This window comes from Stigmatopora nigra, chromosome 18 (genome assembly GCF_051989575.1).
Source record: "Stigmatopora nigra isolate UIUO_SnigA chromosome 18, RoL_Snig_1.1, whole genome shotgun sequence".
Taxonomy (NCBI): Eukaryota; Metazoa; Chordata; class Actinopteri; order Syngnathiformes; family Syngnathidae; genus Stigmatopora; species Stigmatopora nigra.
Window position 1 is genome coordinate 9,212,871 of NC_135525.1, and position 18,918 is coordinate 9,231,788.

Genomic DNA, 18,918 nt, shown 5'->3' on the forward strand with positions numbered 1-18,918 from the left:
TTAAGGTGGAGCTTGTCGACTACCACTGACGGTGACGCTGGACGTCCAATTCCTTTTGATTGGGAGAAGCGAATGGACCAGGGATTGGACATCCAGCGCTGTTTGTCAGTGGTAACCGGTGAGTTCAATACCAAGGGAAAAAAAACATTTTGGTGTGTGGAGCGAAAAATCGATGCACCTCAGCATGGGGGACAATATTCACACCTTAAAAATGAGTAGAGAACAAAAAAAAAAAAAAATAGCTGACCGATTGTCCCTAAAACGCAAAGTGAGAAGTGGACACCTCGGCGGGGAAACGCTAAACTTTCTCTTTTGCCACTACGCCATTTTTGACGGACAGATTAGGTATACTAAACATAGTATAAAGAATATTTTACTTCTTTCCCCCTTACCTGAAAAAAATTGTATTTTTTAAACTAAAAAAAAACACTTTTTAAAAAGATACAATCAAATAAAATAGATTGCTTAACTAAAAACTGAATGTTTAAAAAAAACATATTTGCAATAAAGCAGAAAATAAGCGTAACCTTAAATAAAAATCAAACATTTTCCTTCATTCCATGAATGAAAATCCAAACAACATCACAATTGAAGTACTTAAGTGTTTATTTCATGTCAGGCAAAGTGCATATGTGATACTTTGCTTATGTAGTGCTTTACATAATTTAAAAGCTCCTTTATGTACATACATAAGATTAGATGCTGTTTTGTCTATTTACATTTCAAAATGGTCTCTTTTCAAAAGTGTATGACCATGCAACAAAATGATGGCGTTTGGTTGACAATACTGCTGTTTAAATATAGATTTACCATTCATTTTCATGTTTCTCCCTTTTTTTTAACCTCAAAAGATTGTGTTCTGGTTTGTGTTCTCAGGAGTCCTCCGCCAATATCGCCTGTCGTCGTTATCCGGGGCGGCCAACTCGCGGCGCCTTGGCGAAGGCTTTGCTGCCCTGTTGTTTGTTGAATCGTTCCATGATCTCGCGGATGCGAGACAGATTGGTCCGGCCCAATGTGAAGTCACAGCGGGTGGCGCCCATCTCGTAGCCCACATCGCACTTTTTGCTCACCATGCTGTAGCCCGGAGCCCGAGCCGTTACTCGGTACTCGCCCGGGTTCAGCAGGCGCCAGTAGTCCCCATCAGTAGCTTGGGCAACAACAACAACATCATTTAAATTCGGGAAAAAAAGCAGGTTATATCTTATAGATTCAATATATTTCTCATCTACTCAATCGTATTTGACACTAAATCAATCCGCAGCTAATCAATGCAACACCTGTCAATCCCTTTAATATACTTTTAATTTGTTTGACTTGCTAGTACTACTGCTAACTTCTGTCTTCCATCTCTACCAGCCCCGCACTCATTGAATGCCCAGCGCTGACAATGAGGAAACAAAAAAATGTAAATGGCGTTTGCGTACCCGTGCGGATGTCATGGCCGATGCCGTCCACGGCGATGCTGGCGTTGGCGATGGCGTTGCCTTGAAGGTCTCGCACCACACCTTTTATCCCACGATGCACCTAGGTATTGAACAAAAATCTCCAGTTATGGCCGTTAAAAAGATGAATCGCAGACTTAATTGAAGCTTCTTTGAAATATTTTCATAAATTACCGGTCGCCCTTGACGACAATTAAACTACAGTTGAACAAGAATCAGCGGCACCAGTAAGCTAAGTTGAGCAGCTTAGTAAGAGTAGTTGCCGATAGCTGTTTTTCAGGTGTATTTTTTTTCTTTTCTTGGCACTACGGCACACTACGTTTGTCCTTGCCTGCTCCATGAAGACGAGAAGAGACTCGCGATTGTTCTCCCACTCTTCCGGCAGCTCGCTCTCGTGAGGGAATTTGTCGCAGCCCACGTACATGGACAGCTCCAAGCAGTTGGTGTGCAAATAGCTAAAGTCGTTCATGCCTGCCAACAAACAAAAAAAGCCATCCGTGACCAAGTATTGCGAGCGCCAGCGAGTCCCGATACTTTTCGAAATGTCTCTTTAGAAGTGACTGACTGCCTGCTGCCGTATGCCAGGAGGCCCCATTGATGGTTCCATCCTCCTTGGCAAAGTCCTCCCGGTGGCACACCCTACGATTGGGGGCCGTCATTAGCCGGTGGGTGGAGGCGTAGGCGAAAGACAGCCAGCGGAACACGTGGTCATCCGGCGTGGGTGTGGGCTGGCGGGTGGCGCCCTGCGAGCGGGTCTTGTCGTAGGGGAAGGTCACCACCAGCTCGCCCCCTTGGAGGTTGCCGCCCAGCACAAAGGGGATCTTTTCCATCCAGGTGATTAGAGAGCGCGTCTCCATGGCAACCTACCAAAAAGGTTGCCAAGTGAGTGGGAGCTTGGGAAACAATAGTGTTATTATATCATCAAGGTGTGAGCGGCGCCCTACGCAAGAGGAGGAGGGCCGTTTGAGAAGTAAAAAGTGGCCAAGACACTTTCAAGTCAGAATTCGGACTGAATTTGAAATGTTTGTTTATGTGTATATTTTTGAATTTAACAAGGATTTTGTATTGTGTGTGTGTGTATATATTTCCATTTTAAATAGGCTGGAGCTAACGCCACACGGGTCCCGATGCTGAAGCTCGGCTATCCCGGCAGCTCAAAAGCTATTTTGGAATCCCCGTAGCGGATGACTCACAGTCTAAAACGTCACACAACTCTGCCGACGAGCTTCAAATAGAAGCCGGGAATCTATTTCCGCTCCTCGTCGACAGACGACGGCTCATCCCGAAATAGCCGCCGCTTCTACGCCCACGTGCGCCTCCTCGGGCGCGGGCATTGATGTAGTAAAGCGAAATCGGAACATCGGATAAATCGAGAGAGTGCCAAAGGCCGATCGAGAGTGAACTGCTGACCGAGGCGTTTTTAGACTGGTACCACTCCGGAATGGGCACGTGGTGATTGGCCATCCGGCGCGGGATCAACTTTTTGGCCTCGGCCTCCCACAAAATAGAGTTGAGGTCAGGGAAGTTGTGGTGGATGTCGATGCCGTCGTTGCTCCAGCGCCCCAGAGACCAGCCGCTGAGCTCGGAACCCTAAAACGAGCAGACAGTGTGGTTAGTAAACTTTGAAAAAGAAGATCTTAATTTGTACAATGTCAACAAGCAGAAACGATTTGACTTCATGGGCAATATTTTTAGCCCATACTTAGCCTTTTTTTCAATCTAAATTAATAAGCATGAATGATGAATCATTTATAAGACCTAAAAATATGTCCAGTAATTACATTTTTCCCCTTTATTCCAAAATCATTTGTAGAGTATGGGAGGGCTCAAGATCTCAATCGCTTTCAGGCAAACTGAAGTGGATCAGAATAAAATCAGGTAAATATATCAAGTGAGTATGCTTTGATTCTAGGGCTCTAATTGTTGTATTTGTCTCAGATGATATAATTGTGCACTTATTGTTACTGGGGGGTCAGTAATCAAGGAAACATTATATAAAGACAATGGGCTGTATGTGGCCCACATGCCATATATTGCAAAGCCCTGACCTCGATTGTGTCGAATGTTCCCTCGGTTTTTGGCTTTGGTGAATACTGTTTCAGTGGTTAATCCCATTTGTTTGATTAAAGGTGAAACGTCCCAGGCGCCGGCCTCGCCTTCACCCAAAAGACAGCAGGCGCCCCCGCGACCCACCGGCGACCCAGCGGGCAGACGTACCGCTTCAAAGGCTTTCTCGTAGCCATCGGGGTTGACGGACGGCAGCAGGTGGATGCGGGTCTCGTCCACCAGGCGTCGGACCCGCTGGTTGCCCGACAGGTACTCCAAGCACATGAACTGCATGAGCAGGAGGAGCAGCTCGCGACCCAGCACCTCGTTGCCGTGGGAACCGGCCGTGTAGCGGAACTCGGGCTCGCCTGGACGTCAGAGCGGATGAACATTTGAAGCCAGAGTTACAAAAAGTAAGTGGTGCATCTTCCTTCAAATGTAACTTTACAAATGTCATACTTCACCTAATTCTGGTTGTGTCATCACAACCAGAATTGGTGATCATGTTGACAAAATGACAGTCTGGTCACATGACAACAATAAATTAGAAAGCCTTTGGGTAGCATGCAAGCAAACTCTAGGTCATTCTGGCTGTGTTTTTATTGCTCCATAATTCCGCTGTTGCGGCTGCACAAACATACATTGAGAAGTATGGAAATATATTTCTATACTATCAAGTGGTAGACACACTCACCCACTTCGTGTTCGCCAGGGTTGTCAGAAATCTCAATGGCATACAATTTGAGGCCGCCATGGCTTTTGCCAATGTTGTAGATGCGAGTGATGTTGGGACACATTTCGTTGACTACCTTCATGAGCTGTGCAAGCCAAAACAAAATTTGAAGTGCAATTATTTCTATGACCTTCACTCTCCTCCCCATGATCAACAGTAAGTGACCCAATTCATATATAATAATAATAACAACAATTTACTGACTGTGTTCCCATGCAATTTCTCCAGAAATGACATTTCCCACTGTTTTCTTTTTTTATTCTATAGCACATTCATCTGGAAGTGCTGGTTTAATTCTCCAACCCAGTTAATTTCTCCTCTTTTCTTTTGAAGTGGAGGTGTTCTCCATTGTAGAAGCCACAATGGGCCACATTGAGTGCATTATGGGAAAGCGGCGAGGTTAGAGGGGTGCCGCGCTATCTGCTAGCCGCACGCTCAAAAGAAATGTCACAGGGCTCGGGCTCTGCGAGGAGGCTGCGGGGGTTTAAAAATAGCGCCTCCTTTCTTTTGCCAGGGCCTCCCGTGGAAGCGGCGTTCCAGTGGCAGAGCCGAGGAAGAGCTCCATTTACGCCACTTTGATCCGCACGCTGGAGTGTTTCAAGGCGGCGCATCAAAAAAACATGGCTCCGGAGGGGTCCTCGAGGGACAGAAGTTTGGGACATGGCCAGCGCCTCATAGCGGGCACGCCGACCTGAGCAGCTGGTCAACTGCCCAGGTAAGATTTTATTTTCATTTTAGGTTTATACAAGGGAAAAAACGATTTTTAGTAGGCTGTCAATCACCCCATAATAGTTGCCCACATTGCAAAAAGCGGCCCTGGTTGTGTCAGGCGTGCCTAATGAAATGACTCACCTGCCGCATTTCCTTGTAGCTGTGAAGCGAAAAGTCCAACTCGTCGGTTGTTATGACCTCGTTGCGTCGATGGTAATAATTGTTTGGGTCTGAAAGGTTGGGGGGGGGGTGGTCAAATTATAGCGTGAAATCTCCCTAGCGACAAATCTGGCGCTCGCCTCACCTGGCAAAGGGCATCCGAGAATCTCCGCCCTCATGCAGATGCTGCCGCTGGAGAACCACGACTGGGGGTTGATCCGAATGTAGCGGGCCACCAAAGGAGTGGGAAAGATATTTCGAACTGGAATCTCTTTTTCGCGATTTCCTTTGAAAATCTACTGAGGCAAAAAACAACAAGTTGAGACAGGGCGCATTGAAAATCAGATAAGAATGCAGACTAGAAACTATTAGATGGCGATTCTTTGGCAAATAAGCAAGCGGAATGAAAACCCTGCTCTCAAATTTGTTCATTTAATTTTTGGCGTCCAATCCATTTTGGCAGTCCAATGAGATTGGCGGTCTAGTGGTAGCTCGCTCTAAACATGTTGATCCTCACCATCTCCTCAGATCCATTCATGACCGTCACCCAGGCATGGCTGTCATTGCTCACCATCACCTTGTACGAGGTCACCCAGTCGCTCCTGTTCAGGAACAGCAAACGCAAAGCGTCAAAAGTTTTCCCCGAATTTCCGCCAAAGACATTCCTAATGCGACAGTAAAGTAGGTCAACCATTCAGAAGGCCGTCCCAAACGCGCCAGAGTTGGCAGGGATTCCGAAGCTCCCTAATAAAGACATCAGCGGGCGTCCGGTCCCGCCTCGGAGGAATTCCCGCTTCGCCTAATTAAGGCGGCGTTTGGGAGCCCGGGCCGGCACGGACCGCCTAGCTAATTGTGGAGAGATTCTGTCTCGGGCGGGCATCAGTGTGTTTGTCCTAGTGCACATCGCAAAATGCCGTCCAATTTTGGCTCAATTTGAAATATGTCCCTTAATCCAACCTGCCAAAAGCTCTTCAATGATTTATTGCTCGCTATCATTTTTTGCCCATTTTTATTATACTAGCATGAAGCACATATGCCCTCTACAGGATAAATCATAAGCAGGCGAATTTAATTCTGCAAAATGACATGTTAAAAAAAGGGTCGCGTGACCATCTGCGTACTCACGACCAGAGGGAGCTGCGGCCCTGTGTGATGACCCCCGTGAACTTGGTCAGCCTCCTGGCGTCCACTTCCAGCCACTGCAGTGGGTCGTCCCGCCCGGCGCACCAGGCCCCGTCGTAGAGGTCGTCCTCATAAAGGCCGGCCTGCGGGAAGGCGGAGATTTTAGTCCAGATGTCCTCGTAGCTAAAGTTAGCTCTCTAAAATCCGTAATATTCAATTGGGAAAGGGCTTTTTTTAACATCACCTGAATATTGAGTCGACCTCTGTGAGCGCCAAGGCCATAGCGTTTCATGGTGGACGCGTGAAGCTGAAAGTCGTCAATTTTTAGCGTCTCCAGTCCCATCGGGGGACATTCTGGGGAGGAAAAAAAATTGTATAATGTGCCGAGAAATTTATCTAAGCTCACAACAATAATTCGTTATTGTATGTTTGCCTCTGTATAGTAAAAACCAATAACATCATTATTGCATGGATTCCAACAGAGGATTTCGCATTATCGCCACCTACTGTTCCGGAGGATGAAACTCACTTTTGTAAGGGTGGAGGGTTGTCAAAATTTTCCTCTCTGGAAGGTCTTTGGCATCAAATTTTGGCACTTTTAATCATGTGAACTAAATCCAAGTGGAAGAATTTAATCCAACTAAATGTTTTGATCCAATCTTCACAAACGGCGCCTTTGCCTTTTATTGCCTCCCTGAAAGGCAATTTTCACCCTCAAAAACGGCGCTCGCTGGCGCCCAATGAGTTGACGACATCAATAGTTAGGCGTGGGCGAGGCAGCGAGCTGGACGCTAGACTAGGCCACAATAAAAAAAATTACAAAACAAGCGACGTGGCTTCACATCATGGAGGAATGTTTTCATTTTGCAGCTGGACGCAAAGTTTGGAGCGGACGCCGGCCATTAAGTACTTGCAGAGGCGGAGAGAAATGTAATAACAAGTCAACGATTGGACGCTCTTTTTGAATGGGAGAGCGATTTTTACTGCTCAAGGGTGACGTAAAATCTGAGAGGGTCGTTTGGACATGCAGCCAAATTTAGGAGAAAAGGTTTTTTTAGGAGTTTGTGCTTGGGGCCGTTGACCTTTCACCCAAGAAAATTTGGAGGATATAAACTGGTGGTTTACGTTTTTATTGGCCTGCAAAAAATGTCATTGAATAGGGCCCTCACAAGAAGCCGGAGTTCCAGCTACATTCTTAGTTGTGAATCTCAATTATCTGAACATTTTCTTGCCGTTTGTGTAAATATTAAACCCTTAGACGTCTAAACCAAAATTAAAAACCCGATCTTTTCTAGCCTGTTTAAGAGTCGAGATTTCTAGTCCTCCATTTTTTAGTAAATGGGCCTTGGACTATAAAAGTTGGGAATTAAACAATCCAACTATGCCATGCGGAGAGACCATTAAGGTTCCAACCACACACCAAATTGGAAAATAAGTACTTTCAAGGAATTAAAATGAAATATCATTCAGCACATTCCCTTCCAGATAGCTGGCTCAATGGCTGCCAGCCTCTCCCACTTCAAATGAGTTGGACATCTCTCCCCATTAATGGTATTTTTTAAGTGCTCATTCAAGTAATCACACATTAGCTTCCAACGCTAAAGTCTAGCCAAGGCCTCCAAAAGAGCCAATAACATGTCAAAGGCTACATTCAAAAACCCTCTTGGAATCCCTCATGCGGGTTGAATGGCGAAACGACCCAAACGTATTAAGATCCCCTAGAGAATTTGTACGTTTGGCGGCCGAGCTTGAAATCATTAACGGCATCTGTACTTAATCCTCCAGGAGAACCGCGTGGGACTGAAACATCTGCTTTGAGCCATCGGCGCCGAAGGACGGCGTGGGGAACGCCAGAAACGCAGCTAACGCGGGCCTCACATGTCGCAGCCCCGGTGGCCAAAAGTAACCCGAGGTAAGGAGATGACTTTGAAGGGGGCGTACGTACAATGAGGCGTTTAGGGGTCATGCTACTGACTAAACGTTGGAACAACATTTCCTTTTTACGTCATTGCGAAGTGGACTTTTTGTGGGTGGTAGCAGTAGAAGAGCAGGATTTGTATTTTAAACATGGAGATAGTAACTATAAAAATGAACGATACGTTGCGTTTAAATGTAAGTCGAAACAGCCATTAAATCCATTTTTGAAAATTCAAATCTGGTTTCACTTAAATGTCTTTGAGTTTTCACTTTGGAGATTTTATTTTATTGCCTCACGTTTTCTTTTCGGGGAGAATTCCCTCCCCGAATATGCTTTCCAAGAAGTTTTTCAACTTTTAGGCCTCCCATTGTATGCAGAAGATGTTTTAGAAATTGCTAGCATAATCTCGCATTTGCTGTCGGCATGTTGCTAACGCTACTTTTGGCTCGCCTGTGTGCATTCCTTCTGTGGAAATTTACATTTGTGCTTTTTGCAAAGTTTTTAGACTTGCTGTCTTTGCATAAATTCATGCTTTCATTTCTTCAACTCACCGCCTTTAGATTGCGTCGGCCGTCCATCGCCTTCGTGGCTCCCGTTCGGGCTTTTCTGGTTGGCCTTCTTGTTGTCTGCTTTCTTGTTGGACGATTTATCTAAAGGGAAGATTTTTAGAAGGATTATTGTGTCGGAAAATCTGCTTCCATATTGGACTTTTCATTGAAGTTTCATGCTCAGAAGTCTTTTGAGAAGAAAGGAGAAGCAATTGAAGTCCCTCACAGCCTCCACCATAGTATCATCCCAAGTCTCATCCATCAAGCATGACTGGGCCAGGGAGTCGCATTCCATTGAAATCGGAATGAAGGCAGCACTTTTCTTTCCTTCTTTTCCTTTTTTTTTAAATCAGCAAAACGTCAAGAGTGCGCCCATGTGATAACAATCCGTCGCACATCTGAAAGTCTTTATCCTCCAACTCACGTCCATCGAAACGCATCGGTTCATCACTGGCGCCCACAAACATACTTTTTTTTTTAAACTCAGTGGATTTGACATGCGTAGGGGAGATATGGTGATTGGGTTAACTTGTCTAAAACTAAAAAAAAATGGACTTTACAAGGTCAGACGACTTCTCAAGGAATAGTTTTCAACCCTTGACTCCTTTTTCTGCAAAAAAATTAAACAGTGTCGTAATGGACCAAACTAGCAATAATGTGGAACAACATTTTGATGTCAGAAAGCTTCATATTGCTATATTTGGATGGAAACCTTATCAGAAAATGATTTTTTTTTAAAGGAAATAGATATGACTATTGAAATGCCACTTTCCACCCAGCGCCAGGCAGTGAAAGGGTTAAGTATCTCTGAGAATGACATTTACGTGCTCGATGTAAGAAGCAGACAGACAGGTGACACGTGAGGTCGACTGCTGTACACAGCTGCTTTCCATTAACACACAGCCGTGGAGAGAAGCATTTACACAGTAGACCCACGTTCGCCCAATAGGCTTCTGTGTGTCACTGTAATGCAAACGTCCATTGGACTCCATGCCATTGGCTCACAACTTTGATGGATGTTTATGCAGTGGACTGCGACTGATGACATTGTTGTTGTTGAGTACGTTTTCACGGCACATCCATCACGTCGTAGATTGTCCCCTTAATTCCCAGAGGACGTTCAAACTCGGCGCCAAAGCTCAACTTCACCAAGAAATGTAAAGACCAGGCCTGAAGATTTTGGGATACTGTTTTTTTGGTTGGAATTTGGTGTAATATCAAATTTCAGAATACTCTTTGACATGATTCCATAGTGGTGCCAAAACCATGACAATGGGACCTAATCCAGTCCCTTGTTTTGATTCTGGAAATGAATATAACCTTGGATAAGAAATTGAGCAAAACACTAGAGAAGGAAAAAACAAAAGCAGTTCACTCTGCACGTACAGTATGAGTGAGCAGAAGACCCCCGCGGACCCAAGCCGACCCCTTAGTGGGCATCTTCCAGCCCGGGTGCCATATGTTTGAGACCACTAAGTTAGTTAACAAACTGAAATGGCCTTTTTTTTACCTGGCTGCCCGCCACCGTCTTTGCCCGCTTTGTCGCCATAACGCTTGGCCGGCTCCTGGCCCGTGGGCCCCTCGGGCGCTTGGACCCGCTCATAGCGCTCCCTGGCGAGCAACTCCCGCATGTAGTAGTCCTCATCGTCGATCGCCGAGCCCCAGCCGAGGTGGGCCAGTCCCGCCAAGAGTCCCAGGAGAGCCAGCGGGAAGAGGAGGCCGGGGCGCTGACCCCTCATGATGAGTGGTGACTCTCCAGTTAAGGGTCCGAGTGCAGAGTTCACAAAGTTCTCCCGGCTGACTTGAGCGGCGGAGCCGGAGGGTCCATGGATGCCTCGGTCTGAGGAAAAATGCAGAAAGGGAGGGAGTGTGAGAGGGAGGGGGGCTTTTGATGGCGGACCCTGGCAGGTGAGTCCAAAAGAAATTTTTGGCCGCGTGCTTTTGTCCTCCTCGCTCGGCCAGGCGGCGCACAGCAGTCTCTGGGAAGTGTTGGAGATAGGCTTTTCCCCTCTCCATCTCCTCCCACTCCGTCTGCTGGAAAGCCTGGGAAAGTTTCCTCTCTCTCTCTCTCTCTCTCTCGCTCTCTCTCTCCTTTGGGGAAGGCCAGCACCTGATAAAGCCAAAAACAAACGGGAGGCAGACGCGGAGGCGGTGGCGAGGAGCCCCGCCAGGCATCCGCCCCATCAGGCATCCGCCCGCTCCCTTAATCAACATGACTTTTGACATTTCATCAAGCTCAGGCAAGACAAATTCTCAACTGGAAATTCAACATGCAGTGTCAAAAGAGTTGTGAAAGTAGGGAAAGAAAATCAGTCTGTATGGGAAAGTGAGCACCAAACTTCTTAGAAAGATCATTGAATGGAGTGTTTTAGGGTTTAAGATAAAAAAAAAAGACATCTTGAAAATGTGATCCTGAAATCATTCAAGGTTTGGCTTAAGCGAGGTCAACATTCCGAGGAGTGACTTTCATGGTGGATCATCCTGCATCATGTTCCAATTTATTTCCAATATGAAACTTCATGTGGGAGGCTCGTAGCTCTTTTCTCTTTGATATAGAGAATTAAAAAAGAAAGCAAAACATCAGGTTTTGATGTTGCTTTCTTTCTTCTTACAGGACATTTTGGAAGGTTGGGTGGGTTTTCCACCTTTTCTCAATTTTTCACCCTTTCTGCTCCTTATTTATTTAGTAGGAGTGTAAACACGGTACCATTGATATATTGATCCAGATCAATATTCTTTGGATACTGGTTAAGTTTAGTGTCCGAGCTAAAACTTTAGCCGAAATGTCAAGAAAAGTCAACTCTTATCTTCATCTTGAGGCGGAAAAGAACCACCAAGGTGGAAGAAAGATGGCCTCTGCCATAATCTCTTAATAAGGCCTGCTTCAATTCACTTTAATGGAATTTGGAAGCAAAGCACCACAGCGCCGCCGCTTCAAGCAAGGCCGCCTTTCCTCTACAGCGGCGCCGTTTGAGATAATTGGGAGAGCAGAAAATATAATGACAGCTCTACTCTTCAAAGAAAGTGTTTTAATCTTGTTTAATAACCTAAAATACATCGTAGATGAAAAGCCGCCTTGCCGTGTTGCGCTGGAGGCCTGCCAATGTCACTAATGAATTCTAATAACAGCAACATACTTTGTCTTGTCTGCCGAAATGGACGCTGACACATTTATGGCAGCGGAATGAGACGTGCTACTAGCAAAGAAAGTTACAACTTGAAACCTTCATCATCAAACATTTATTGAAACAATAAGGTAATATTTGACTGTACAATTCTGCACTGTAGTAAATCCACCACTCAAATGCAAATTCAATATAAAAAAAAACTCATAAACCTGACCTGACTATAAACTACATTGTCAATAATCTAGCGTTAGCTTTAGCATAGCTTTGTTATAGCTAAAGGCAAATATCAGTGAGTTTATAATTTGTCCAAAAACTGTTGACTAGCTTTTACTTCTATAACAACAATTCCAATGTCTGTAGTGCTAACAGCTAGCATCGCATCTTCAATTATAAGTATCTTTTTGTTTTTACATTATTTTAATCTTTCAATCTTTCCATACCTGCATAATAGAGTATTTTCTTTACTACATATTCCCCATATAACTCTAATTAACTCCAATTCTACTCAACAGCAACCCCCGAAAATGCATATTTTTACACTGGTTACACCATAGTTTGTTTGGGTGTTCTCCAAAATAAGTGTTGAATGATGTCACTCTTATCTCAAGGCGCCAGTGTCCTACTTCTGCAGAGTTGGGAACGCAATCAGTGCAAGCGCGCCATCAGTGATCAGAAGAGGAGGTCAGGAGGCCTGAGCATTTAATCACGCCGGATCGTCCTCCCGTTGCCCTGGCAACCGTGTCACACACGCGCGGGTAAAGCTTGAATTTTTTTTCTTCTTTATTTAATTATTTTTTTTTGCATTCCCTCACTGAAAGGGACAAAAAATCCGTTTACTTATTCATCACACGCACGTCGGCACAAACGCGCCATGGTCGCCGCAGGTTGCTGCAGTAACCGTGTGTCACTTTGACGCCAACGCTTTCCTCCCACAACACCTGCTTTTTTAATCCCGTGTCCATATTGGCAACGGGTTCTACGGACTTGGACCGGAGTTAAAAAAAAAAAAGATTACAAACTAAACAGATGTTCCGTGCTAAACATGCTAACTGTGGAATTCAAAACAACGACGTCCCGCTTTCTCGTAGTTTAGACATCATAACATTTTTAATACTACTCCAAAAGATGTTAGTTCGCCATTTTAAAAGCTCTCTTACATGGATGCTAATTTCTTTTAGCCTATTTGTTGTCTTATGTGAGCGTTAGCTACTTCAAGCTAGCTAGTTTGAACACTTTGGTATTTGACTCTGACAAAGAGAACTAAACTTTTTTGTACTCTGTTTTTCTGATAGGTTTGGTTCACAGAGAAATTGTCATACAATGCAAATTTGACTAAAAATAATCCCCAACCACACAACTGTGCTTTGAACAATGGCTCATATGATCGTGAGAAATATACTTATGTTTAATTCTGTTTGGTTTTACAGTCAATATGGAAGAGAGAAAGGAATATTCATCCATTTGAAGCATCGACTCGGAGGATATTCTCACTGATTGTGATTTCCAGACGCAAAAGGCATTCAAGGTGACACTTAACACAAAACAACTCAACACTGCCACAACCCAGCCATGAAAATCCAAGGGAAAGGTCAAAGGTCCTTCTTCCCATTAATGAGCTTTCAAAATGTGCTCATAATTGCAGCGTAAGAAGGAATTGCATGAGGGATAAGCAGCACAATCAGAATGACAAGCACAGACTGGCCCTTACACACACACACATCCAAAATAGAAACAAAAAACATTAACATTTAAACATATCCAAACTAGGGCCCGTGGGCCATTCCCCTAGCCTTCAACCCAATTTTTACTGGTCTGCACCAAATGATAAAAATTCTTTTGAATATGGCATTTAAAAACCCCTTTAAAAAAAACTTAACCACTCTGCACGTGGAATGAATATATAAATATTACAAACTAATAGAGCGTTTAATGTATTTCCCCGGTGGAAAAAAAAAAAAAAAGGATTGCTGTGACATTGTCTTGCACACGGCGGACCCCTGAGTGATATTCACCTCCGGGTCCAACGTGATCTTTGCTCTGTTTTTTTTCCCCTGCACACTCCCACTTGTGCTCTGGTGGCATTTGGGAAGCTCGGCCTCGGCGTGTGTCCAGCCTGGTGGCTCCAAAATCAAAGTTCCCCCCCCTGATGTGAACTTTATTAATATTCCCAACACCCCCAAATCTAAAGTCTCGGCTAGACTGATGTTTACGAGGTCAGAAGTAATTATATTGTCATTTTAACCGGACATTTTTAAATAAAAAAAACTCTAGCCTTGTAAATATTAGACGTTTAGTGTCATGGGAATGACTGTAATAAAATAAGACATTATAAAAGCAGTCCAAGGGAAAAAAATATGTAGTGTGAACTCATGTTGCGACTTTATAATTGGGACACTTTTACTCTTATTATATATTTTATATTATTCTCTAGTATAATGTGATATTTATTTTATGTCATAGGTATTATTGTCTGCTGTCTCTTTTGAAAGCATTTTGGATGTTTTGATGACTGTTTTTTGAGTACTATTCCTTATGTTCAAATGTTGCCACCTGGTGTTGACTTTTAAAACAGCATGGGACAGGTGCATATTTATTTATGGTTTAAAAAAATTATACTTACATTCTTTTTATTCGTTTTTGGCTCTAATTTATGGAAGAAAATTAATACTTTGTACTAAATGTTAAAATTTAATAATACTTTTCCCCATTTTGTATAGATTATTTCATACTGCGTGTTATTTCAATTCTTTTTAGGTCAGATAAAAATAAGAAATTAATATTTAACATGAATTTAGTAAATTTAAACAAAATATCCTTTAGAGAATGCAATGACCAAATTTACTCGGTAGGGGCACTAGGGAGAGAAAAATTTGGGGTGGCTAAAATAGTTGAGGTAGAAGAAGAATTTATACAAGGCGGAAGTTCGGCATTTATTTTGTAGCTGTCAGTACTTCGCAAAAAGGAAAAGATAAAAACTGTTGCTACGAAGGACTAACATGGTCGCTGCTGAATTCTGATCGAGCTTTCGTTACTGGTAAGAACTTTGGCGTGTCTCTTGTTTCATTTCGGGGGAGCTATTCGTGCTCTGTCGACAGGTAGTTGGGCTGCTAACAGGGTTTAGCCTCGTAGCTAACTGACAGTGTTGTTTAAAACACATCCTGGACTGATCACAGGGTAAATACCAGACAATTTTGTCATTTTAATGCCTTTAATTGGTCACGTGTGTGACTTTAGCTTGCCAGAAACGTCCGTGAAACAAAAACATCCGTGGAGGGAAAAAAAGCAATTCACCAGATTTAAATATTCAATGACCTAAAAAAAACATTTTAGAACGAATACTTTGGTACTCTAATAAGTCAACATCTGTTCCCAAACAATTGTAATTTCCCAGTTTAACTAAAATGCACTTCATCAAGTCACGCTCTATTGGTCATGTGACACTTGCAATGGCTAACTTCTACCCCCATTGTTATGTAATCTTTTACTTTATTGTTTGAAAACATGCTAGGAACCCAAACTCATTTGGCACAAGAATATTTTATACATTAATTTTCTGAACCGATTATCCTCACATGGATCGTGGGGAGGGGTGAGGCAGCCTTGTGTATTTTACCAAACCACACTTTTTTTCTGTCTGTTAAATGCACAGCATCTCCTGGTGTCTAAGTGTCTACTCTGGTTTCATTCCAGCTTGGTGCTGCTCCATCCATAAACAGCCTCCTCAATTTGTGCTCATGGCGGGACGCGGTGGGGGCGCAAGCAGGCCCAACGGCGCAGTGGCGCCCAACAAGAGTTTCCAGTTCAAATTGGTGCTGCTGGGCGAGTCGGCGGTGGGCAAGTCCAGCCTGGTGCTGCGTTTTGTCAAAGGACAGTTCCATGAATTCCAGGAAAGCACCATTGGAGGTAAGAGCTCATCCACATTCTCTGAATTAATAATGGCCCATTTAACCATTTCTATTCAATATTTATTGTTTCCTCTGTAGCGGCCTTCCTGACCCAGACCGTCAGCTTGGATGATGTCACGGTCAAGTTTGAGATTTGGGACACTGCGGGCCAAGAGCGCTACCACAGCCTGGCCCCCATGTACTACCGGGGGGCTCAGGCCGCCATTGTGGTTTATGACATCACCAATGTAGTAAGTGGCAAACTCCCTAAGCTGTATTGTTAAGTTTTGCATGATGCATTTTCTCTCTGGTATACACCTTTAAAACATGATTGTGGTTTTAAAGAAAAAAATGATCATGGAAAGGGGAAGTAGCATAATGTGGTGAAAAGACGGTACATACTGACAGAGCTTGTTGTCGATCTTCAGGACACATTTGCGCGCGCTAAAAACTGGGTGAAGGAGTTGCAAAGACAAGCCAACCCCAACATTGTGATAGCGCTGGCCGGCAACAAGGCGGACATCGCCGATAAGAGGGCGGTGGAGCATCAGGTATGATGATGTGGTGGTGGTGGAGGAGTGACTTTGTTGACCAATGTGACTGATCCATTTTTTGCCTTCAATTCAACATTTTGTCATCAGGAAGCACAAGAATACGCCGAGGAACACGGACTCCTTTTCATGGAGACTTCAGCCAAGACTGCCGTTAACGTTAATGATATTTTCATGGCTATCGGTAAGTACTTCATTTAGCTACTAATTACTAAGGTCATTTTAAAAGGGCTGCCCCATTAATGACTTGACAATATTTCGATGGAGAATTCATTGTTGAGTAATTGTTAACCTTTCAGCCTCGTAAAAGTCTTTTCTTTCCTATATCAGCTATGGTATGATTTAGTAGTGTGTGTGTGTGTAATGTAATTATTCTATCATTATTTCCTTTCAACTGTTAGTTGACCTTGCATTTCCCATTTTATCCCGACAGCCAACAAGCTACCAAAGAACGAGCCTCAGACCGGCGCCGGCCAATCGGGCCGGGCCGGGACGGGGGTCAACCTGCACGACACCGGCTCCGCCAACCGTGCCAGCCGATGCTGCGGCGGCAGCATCGGCGGCGGAAGCGGCGACTAAGACCCGCACCGGGACCACCACTCTTAACTTACATAGGCGGGACCGTTCACGGTTTGACCGCCATCGACGGCATCAGGCGCCCAATCCTTCGGCACTGGTAGATCGTTGGCTGCCGGTGCCGACGGATTGGACGTCTTTCGCCGTCGATGAGTTAAAAGTAAGAAACACTGGAGGTCAGGCAGAGGCCTTTCGCCGGCCCCGCCTCCTCCAAATCTTAAATTGCAATTCACCATGAATAATCTGGATCTTTTTTTACTCTAAAATAGGAATCACAAGTGGGATGATCCTTTCTGACTGGTCCCCTTCCATCTATTTACCTCCCTCCTCATCTTTCCAATTTCCAAACTAATGATTTATATTTTCAATTTCTATGTTATGAGGGAGTGGATGATTATTTTTTTTGTCTCTTCCCATTTTCATGTGGGTATATTATGTGTATATTCTGTATGTTTATGTGTATATAAAAACACAGTATATATATATTTATATACACACATGAATACTATATATATTGTATACTGTATACATTTTGTGCGTTGTAGCTCACATCAACTTTCCTTTTCAGCAAATCATTTCCTCAGTTATGTTTGGTGTTGTCATGATTTGGATATGAAAGGTGGGTATAAGGTGTACACATGAAGTGGAATAAATCTCATGTAAGACCATTTCTTACGAGGTGCTGGTGATTTCACAATGATAGTACAAAATAACTTGTACAGTATGTTAGTTGCCTCCTAAAAGAGATGCAACACAATTACTCCAGAGTGTGACAGGTCGAAATGAAAGTCTGATCCGCAAAACAGGTATTTTTATGTTACATTTAAAAAAAAAATAGAGTCCAGGTGAGTAAAATAATTGTACTATACTGTATTGTAGTAGAAAGCCACTAGGTAGCAGCATTTTACCAGAAGTAAAAAAGCTGTATTTGGTATATTCTGACAACAAATCCAGTCTACTGAAAAACATTGTGAGTTTACTTTATAAATATAATATACTCCTTTTGTTTACCTAAAAAATATTTGTCAACTGGTGGCACTTTTTAAAAAGTGTCATTAAAAATTCTATTGTATTAAATGTCTCAATCTGAATGTCAGCATACAATATCTGATCTTCCCTCAAATATTATGTAACCTCACAAATCTATCCACCTTTTTAATATACATTTGCATTAAAATCACTTTTTCTTAAATCTAAAATTCTCTTAATTGTTTTTATCTGAACTCAATGTAAATTTGCCTGAAAACTGACATCTAATTTAAATCCCACCATTTTGTGTTGACCAGAATTCCAGGAAATACTTGAAATACTTCAAATAAATCTCCAAGCTATTTGATGCCTCCTTCAACAAGAGTCACCTCATGTCTCCCCGGGACTCATAATGGGTATGTGCTCTTCCCCCATCCCGTGCCGGTCCGGTACTGATGATGCATGATCACCATCATCAGCATCATCAGAGCTTCCAGTAGCGCCCTGGCTCGCTCGCTCGCCTCCAAGACGAGCAAGCGGCCCGCTCTGTTCACAGCAAATCATTTCTCATTTGCGGAGCTGTCAATCAAAATGTGTCACGGAGAGGAACTCATTTCATGCTTGGCCTGTGCGAACAGCCACGGAGGACGACCCGGGAACAACCCCCCAGTCCCCCCGTGCGCCCCTTCCTCCTCGTAACCGTACCCCGCCGGTGATAATTGTCACTTGCGTGCAATTTGCACAACAAATGAAAGTAGCAAAGTGGCCATCACGGTCGTCATAACAACGAGGCCTTTTGCCATTAGCCTCTCTCGACGTGAATGCGCTTTATTTTTCCTTCGTCACGTCAGAAGCTACGATAGCAAACTAGGGATATGTTACTCGTGTTTATCTTTTAAAAGCTGAAGAAATTGTCAGTGAGCGGCAAGGGCACGAGGACGCGGCGTTCAGATGCCACGTGCGTAGATAACAATCCCATCAGCAACACGCTACGATAATTGCCTCTTATCTATAATGAAACACCGCCGTTTGGGCGACAAACGGCCCACGCTAGAGGAAAAGGCAATGTCGTCTCTGCTGTTAAAACGTTTTGAAAACAAACGATGACCTGGGCATTTTGCTGGTTAGCTA

The 18,918-nt window shown here is 43.8% G+C and overlaps 2 protein-coding genes across 2 annotated transcripts; one reads left to right on the plus strand and one right to left on the minus strand.

Annotated features, from left to right (window-relative positions):
- Positions 1 to 594: 594 nt before the first annotated feature.
- Positions 595 to 10,727, minus strand: LOC144211232 (inactive carboxypeptidase-like protein X2). Its single transcript, XM_077738290.1, has 14 exons — positions 10,190 to 10,727; positions 8,683 to 8,781; positions 6,458 to 6,567; positions 6,217 to 6,356; positions 5,609 to 5,693; positions 5,237 to 5,387; positions 5,074 to 5,162; positions 4,183 to 4,306; positions 3,660 to 3,856; positions 2,853 to 3,032; positions 2,008 to 2,305; positions 1,774 to 1,913; positions 1,425 to 1,524; positions 595 to 1,147 (listed from the first exon to the last, which is right to left on the minus strand). Exons 1-14 carry the CDS (start codon positions 10,416 to 10,418, stop codon positions 906 to 908), a joined length of 2,184 nt encoding a protein of 727 aa, XP_077594416.1. The 5' UTR covers positions 10,419 to 10,727; the 3' UTR covers positions 595 to 905.
- A 3,973-nt stretch (positions 10,728 to 14,700) lies between these two features.
- On the plus strand, positions 14,701 to 17,486 carry LOC144211236 (ras-related protein Rab-5C-like). The gene is made up of 6 exons (XM_077738296.1): positions 14,701 to 14,841; positions 15,498 to 15,710; positions 15,791 to 15,942; positions 16,120 to 16,242; positions 16,333 to 16,426; positions 16,676 to 17,486. The coding sequence occupies exons 2-6, from the start codon at positions 15,542 to 15,544 to the stop codon at positions 16,819 to 16,821; spliced, it is 684 nt and encodes a 227-aa protein (XP_077594422.1). The 5' UTR covers positions 14,701 to 14,841; positions 15,498 to 15,541; the 3' UTR covers positions 16,822 to 17,486.
- The last annotated feature ends 1,432 nt before the right edge of the window (positions 17,487 to 18,918 follow it).

Bases quoted from the DNA above. Each gene is read 5' to 3' on its own strand.
- LOC144211232 (XM_077738290.1), bottom strand. From the start codon at position 10,418: ATGAGGGGTCAGCGCCCCGGCCTCCTCTTCCCGCTGGCTCTCCTGGGA. The intron at 6,357-6,457 runs GTGATGTTAAAA...GCCTTCCCGCAG, and splicing joins GAGGTCGACTCAATATTCAG to GCCGGCCTTTATGAGGACGA. The intron at 5,694-6,216 runs GTGAGTACGCAG...GTTCCTGAACAG, and splicing joins GGCCGCAGCTCCCTCTGGTC to GAGCGACTGGGTGACCTCGT.
- LOC144211236 (XM_077738296.1), top strand. From the start codon at position 15,542: ATGGCGGGACGCGGTGGGGGCGCAAGCAGGCCCAACGGCGCAGTGGCG. The intron at 15,711-15,790 runs GTAAGAGCTCAT...TTTCCTCTGTAG, and splicing joins CCAGGAAAGCACCATTGGAG to CGGCCTTCCTGACCCAGACC. The intron at 16,427-16,675 runs GTAAGTACTTCA...TTATCCCGACAG, and splicing joins TGATATTTTCATGGCTATCG to CCAACAAGCTACCAAAGAAC.